This window comes from Benincasa hispida, chromosome 1, assembly GCF_027475165.1.
Source record: "Benincasa hispida cultivar pf3 chromosome 1, pf3_genome.v1.1, whole genome shotgun sequence".
Taxonomy (NCBI): domain Eukaryota; kingdom Viridiplantae; phylum Streptophyta; class Magnoliopsida; order Cucurbitales; family Cucurbitaceae; genus Benincasa; species Benincasa hispida.
In genome coordinates this window covers 56245097-56251953 of record NC_143478.1, presented here as the reverse complement: position 1 = coordinate 56251953, position 6857 = coordinate 56245097, and the positions used below count along the sequence as shown (strand labels likewise).

Below are 6857 nucleotides of genomic sequence, written 5' to 3'. Positions count from 1 at the left end.
ATGCTCAAAGCCATCAGTAGTTTCAACCAATTTGGTGGGATTTGTGTGTGTTTAATGTGGAAACACCTCCTACTTCAAAGAAGTGAGGTGTTTCCACTTTGAAAATTAAAAAATTTCCATTTTTTTTTCATATTTTAAAAAAAAACTTAATTTTCATTTTTAATTAATTCTAAATAATTAAAACCAATTTTGGTTCATTTATAATTAATCAAATTATAAATTTCAAAATCCAATTTCTCAAATTGAATTGAAATTGGAAATTAATTTGATTTTTTAATTAATTAACCAAATTTAATTAATTAATTAATTTAATATTAATAACACACCTATTTTAGACATAATTCCTATTCATTTAATTTAATATTTAAATCAATATTTAAATATATTAAACTCTCCAATTTCGTTTAATTTCAACAAATTAATTAATTAATTAATTATATCAAATATAATTATACAAACCCTAATTTGAATTTGGACTTATTCAAATTCAAACCTTAATTCCAATTTGAACATTTTGAAATTGAAATTGAATTTGAACAATTCAAATTGATATCATTCCAAAATCACTCAATTTATTAATTCAAGGTGTTCATGTTTTACGAGCTAGTAGAAGGATCCTATGGATCTACAGATCATGAACTTTAATGATTAAGATTTAATTGGCTAAACTCTTTAGACCAAATTAATCAGTCTTCGTTAACCATCAATTCACACCATTATAGTTCGATAGTTGCACTCTCCTCACAGTAGATATATTTATGTGCACATGATTTAACCATAACTAGTAAGTCAATCCTTCACAAGTTGTTCATAATAACGGTTGGGTCAATATGTTGTTTTACCGGTTGTTCATAATAACGGTTGGGTCAATATGTTGTTTTACCCCCAATATTATGTCTTGTTCCATAAGTTCTTACTAATCCTCTAATGAACAAGTGGTTTTTTATCCAATCACTAAACCGGATCCCTCTCAGGCCAGTGAGAGGGTGGGGCCCCTTGTTCAAGACCCAAATTCAGTACTTAAGAGAACAACCTTTCTCCTATCCCTAAATCGAGTAAGCGTGAATTTCTTATTGCATCCTATTTCCCCAACTATCTATCCGGTCTTATCCCTGAAATGGGAGGCTTATTGAGCCGGCGTGTTGAGCCAACCTTCACCTATAAAAATCTAAGGACAATCCCGAATAAACAAGAGTTCATAGTTAGCTCAAAATTAAAATTGAGTTACCTAGGTCATCTAAGCAAAATAGTAAATCTTAAATAGTAAACAACGTTATAAAGTAAGAGTGACTTATTTCTTGGTCTGATCTTATGCAAACTCATTGCATAGGACACCCTCACTCCTCATGTCAATACATGAATGAATCAGGATCACTTCGTTTGTAGCACATTTATAACAACTTGTAACTGCTACAGAGTAGTTCACATCCAATAGTGTTACCAGAATCAGGCACCAACGTTATTTGTATACTATAGATCATTTTGGCTATTTACTCGAACTTGATCCATCTTTATGTCTCTACATAAAGTTCAAGTATTCATGTAATAGCCATGGATCTTAGTTTATTGGATTTAGACTTTACGAATGAAATTTAAAGATCAAATAACAACTTTATTAAAGAAATGTTGAATAACATCTTTATTGATAATAGAATGTATTTAACTTTACAAACTGCGAGTTTTAGGACACACAATCCAACAAGAAGTAATTGTAAACGAATTTTAACTATATTTTGTGTTTGGTAAAACAATTTTTTATTTAATCCACTTTAAAATTAGTTTTACAACCCACATTTATCTCACACAATTTTGTTATTATTCTCATCAATAAAGAGAAGGAAATATTTACTTTTACCATGAGACTCTAGTTTGATCATTCCACACACATCGGCATGGATGAGTTCTAAAGGCTTCTTTGCTCTTGTCATATACTCCTTCAGAAAACTACTTCGATGATGTTTGCCAAGCAAACACCCTTCACACACTTGGTTTGGCTTGTGAGTGTGTGATAAACCTTGCACCATCTTCTTCTTCGACAAATTTTCTAGACTTCCAAAATTGAGGTGCCCGAACCGTAGATGCCATAGCTAAGAGAGATCTTCATAACACGTCTTCAAGCATTTTGGAACATCATTACATATATTCAAAGGAAACATTCGGTTTTTGGTCATGGTGACTTTAGCAATAAGTCTCGCATGATTATCCCTCAAATACAAACAATTGTTTTTCATTTGAACTTCAAAACCTTTCTCTAACAATTGTCCTACACTTAATATATTATTTTTTAGATTGGGAATGTAATAAACATTTTGATATATTGATTTTATCCATTTTTTAACCAAATGAGAATTTTACCTATTCCTTTGATGGCAACCAAAGAATTGTCTCTAAAGGCAATATTACCTTTCTCCATCTCGTTCAACTCCACAAATATCTCGCGTTTTCCACACATGATTCGAGGCTCCTGTGTCAAGATACCACATACTATCTTGACTCTCTTCTTCTCCCTTTAAAACCATAAATAAGGTTCCATTCTCCACTGCATAATTGGATTGCTCTTGATGGGCTTTTGATGTGCTAGCGGTTGATTAATCCTAATGCTTTCGATCAATCGACTCTGTTTTAGATGAGTAACACTCATTCGCATAATGTCCATATTTGTTACAATTATAATATTTTATGTGAAACCTGGATTTCTATTTTCCTTACTTAAGCAAGTGATAAAAGGAATTAACTAAGTGAAAGTTAAATCCTAAATTACGGGGAAGGAAATTTCTAAGTGTTAAGTAGATTTTCTTTGAATAAATTGTAATGAAATTTGTATAATAAGTATGTTGATGAGAAAGTTAGTGTGGAATGGTGAAGAAAGAATGGAGATTTGAAAAGAAAAATATGGAATTGAGTTGGAAAAGTTGGGGAAAAATAATAAGTAGGTTGAGCTAGTGTGGAATAATATGGAAATTAAGTTGGAAAAATTGGGGAAAAATTTCGGCTAAGTATAGAGAGGTTATGTGAAATGCATTATGGCTGAAGGACCGAGAAAAATATGGAAGTTATGTGTAATGCGTGTTGTGCACAAAGCACTGGAAGGCAAGTAACTAGTAGCACAATCGTGTAGAAATTGCACGGAGACAAACAATGTTCACAGTAGCTAAGAGCGAGATCATTGAGAGTGAGATCAGCGAGATCGTTGAGAGCGAGATCATTGAGAGCAAGATTTTGAGCGAGAGAAAGAGTGAGATTGGAGAGAGCAAGACCATCGAGAAAGCTGAAGAGAGCGAGAGTGGAGAGAGCGAGACCAGTGAGAAAGCTGGAGAGAGCGAGAGTGGAGAGAAAAAGAGAAAGCTGGAGAGAGCGAGAGAGAGAGGGAGATTGGAGAGAGCAAGACCAGCGAGATTGCTAGAGAGAGCGAGAGTGAAGAGAGCGAGAAGGGGGGAGAGAGCGAGAGTGGAGAGAGCGAGACCAGCGAGAAAGTGGGAAAGAACGACACTGCCGAGAGGGGAAAGAGCGAGAGCGCCTATGCGTTAGCCTTGCTTTGTCCGATTCGAACGTCACGCCCACGCCTCGCCTATGCATTAAACTGTCGAGCAAGCTTCTGGGCGATGTATTTGGACGCGTTGGGGTGGATTATGCATTTAAAAACCCTAATTTGAATACAAACAAAGCTTGAAGACGTAAGGGAAAACATCAATTAAAATCTAGGTGTCCGATTAAGAGAAATTCTTAAACCCTAAGAAACTGTGTTGAATGCGTTTGGGAAGAACACATTGAACCAAGGTGAAGTCAGCTTACGTTGATAAAGGGAGGATTAAACATTTGGCCATGCAGCCAAGTAGATGCTATCAATCCCACGAGCAATTTGAATGCCTATAAATAGGGAGTTGGGTTTTCATTTTCAAATCACACAAAAATCATAAATTTTGTAGACAAAGTAGAGGGCAGTGAGGGTTCAGAAGAATATGTCAATTTTGAACGAGGAGATCTTCCAATCTACTCATGTGTTTGAAGTGATTTCAAATCTATCTGAAAGCTTTGGAAGTCTAGGTTTCAGAATAGGGCTGCTGGAGGAAAAAACTTAAAGGAACTAGGCTGGAGGTTGAGAAGAAGGCAGAAGGGTCAGACTGTCGGATCAGTCTGGGCCAGTCTTGAAGATTTTGAGATTCCGGCCAAACCACGAGGAATTCTTAGCTGAAAGTTTACGATAAGATTTCTAAGACATTTTAGAATAAGTTTGTATAAGGAAGTGTTTCCAAATAAGGTTCGAAACTATGAGTAATCTAAGTTATAAATTGAATATGGATTCTAGGGGTGAAAAGGGGACCCGAGGAGCTACTAGAGTGAAAAGTTCCTAAGAAATCGAGGTGAGTGGCTAAAATGTTTTCGAACTAAAATGTTTTTAAACTATTTTGATTACAACATTTACAGAAAGCATGTTTGCAAAAATAATTCTCATGCCTATTAGTTTTATAAAGTGGTTTCCAAGCAAGTTTGAATTGTGATTTGAACGCATGCATATTGTTGAAAAACTATTTACATATGTATTGATTTTATCCAGCATGCATTATCATCTTTAAAGCCATGTTGTATATGTGTTATACTGTACATGTTTTAAAGAGAAAAGTTGTTTATAAATAGTTTTGGTAAAATGCGATGCCGAAGTACAAGGAGAAGGCATCCACCCAACTAGATACTGAAGTACAAAGAGAAGGTATCTATTGGTACTGAAGTACGTTTGAGAAGGTACCAAGCCAACGGGATACTGAAGTACGTTGGAGAAGGTATCCTAGTAGCTCGATACTGAAGTACAAGGAGAAGGTATCTGAGCAGTAGTACCTAATGTGGCCACTAAAGGACCAAAAGACTTGTAACCGTTTGCTAGGTGGTTACAGTTAATATTGTACACATGTCGCTATTATTCATATAGGACTAGGGTTTGTGGGTTTTAGGGACTTGTAAATCTAGTATTGTAAATACTCTAAACATATTAAGTTTCTAAGTTAATAAATTGTGGGCCTACAGCCGTCCTATTGCATATAATTTGGATTTGGTATCAGAGTTATTCCGCAAGAGTTTTTAGGCAGTAAGTGTCAGCCTAAGGGTTGATAACTGCTGCAGTCACGCCCTTCTCTAGGCTAAGAGGGTGATCTAGGGTAAGGTGTGACATTTTATCTGAGATTTATCTCTCTTGGACCTTCCACCACGTCTTCCATGACCTCGACCTCCTCTTCCTCTTGAGGATTCAGACGAGTTTTGAGAAATATCGGTGTTGGCTTCACCTTTTCCACCATGGCCTCGACAACCACGACCTCTTCCACGTCTACGACTATTCTCCTCCTTGATTTTGAGTTGGAGAAGTTGTTCAACGGTCTCTGTTTGCTCATCTTCCTTTTCTTTTTCTCCTCATAGGCTTGTAACGAGCCTATAAATTGTTCAATTGTCATGTTCTCGAGATCCTAAGTCTCCTCAATCGTCGTGGCGATAATCTCGAACTTTGTATTTAGGCTTCGTAGAACCTTCTCCATGACACGAATATCGGTGATTTCTTCACCATTCCATCTCAATTGGTTGACGACGACCATTACTTTTGTGTGATATTCCGCTATCACCTCCGTCTCCTTCATTTGTAAAGATTCAAACTCACCACGTAAAGTTTGCAACCGTACCTTTTTCACACGATCGGCTCCTCTATGAGTCGATTGGAGCTTGTCCCATGCCGCCTTCAACGTCTCTACATTGGCGATGGTCTCAAACGTATTTTCGTCCACCGATTGATACAAGATATAAAAGGCCTTCTTGTCCTTCTTTCTTGTCTCCTTCAACGTATCTTTTTGCGCTTGATCGGCTCCAGTTTCTGCCTCTTGGAAACCGTTCTCCATGATCTCCCACACGTCTTGTGCTCCTAGTAACGCTTTTATCTTGATGCTCCAATTGTAATAGTTGAGCTTGGTAAGCATTGGTAGTTGAAGTGAACCTATCCCACCGCTGGCCATTTTTCTCTCAATATTTTCTACTAGCTCTGTTACCACTATGTTAGAAAAAAAACATGGAGGACAAATATGAAAAATGAGAGATATATTTTCCATTCAACTAAGCATGCCTAAATAGGCTTACAAACATAAGCATAGGAATGCCAATGGTTTAAAGCTATAAATATCATCAAATGCTCATAACTCACATAACTCCTATAACTCAAAAATCACTATTGGTTACAAAAAACTAAAAGTCACAAAACCCAAAAGTCACACTAAATTGCACAAATAAAATTTAATAATGACAAACTTTTCAACACAATGCATCTGTCCTTTGTGATGTTACTCAAGTAATCTTCATAAGTATTCTTACTTAGAGCTGTTGTTATTTTTATATCTTATATTTTTAAAGAAATTAATGAGTTGCAATTTGTTAATAGAATGGAAGTACTAAGTAGTTGCATTGCTCGTGGTTTATATGTTCATGAATTATGTTGTTTTCCAGAGTTTAGGTTCGCGATTTTTGTTTCTTTGCTTTCTCATATGAGTTCAACAAATTGTAAAATTTGGATGGTTAGTTTCCTTCCCCTTTCAAGGTAATTTTTAAGACTCTGTTAAAGGTAAGAACATCTCCCCTCAACATTATTGTATTTTGATTAATATTTTTGAATTAAAGTTATGGCTATAAAACCTTATTCTTCTCGTCTAAGAAATCAACTCATATATGAATGGTTTCTAGTTTTCATCAATTTGCTTCGTCATTAATTTTTTTTTTTTTTTTTTTTTTTGCCATTTGCTTTTCTATTTTTAGATACATACTGCTGATGGCCCATTTTTTCTTTCTGGATGTAATTTGCAGATGGGTGGATACGGTGTACATGTGATCCC

General features: G+C 35.6%; 1 protein-coding gene across 1 annotated transcript; it reads right to left on the bottom strand.

The window, feature by feature from the left end:
• Window positions 1-5453: 5453 nt before the first annotated feature.
• LOC150038561 (uncharacterized) lies at window positions 5454-5990 on the bottom strand. The gene has a single exon (XM_090313608.1). The coding sequence runs from the start codon at window positions 5988-5990 to the stop codon at window positions 5454-5456; it is 537 nt and encodes a 178-aa protein (XP_090169734.1).
• Window positions 5991-6857: the final 867 nt, after the last annotated feature.

Excerpts from the sequence above, each read along its gene's own strand:
- LOC150038561 (XM_090313608.1), bottom strand. The coding sequence starts at position 5,990 with ATGGCCAGCGGTGGGATAGGTTCACTTCAACTACCAATGCTTACCAAG.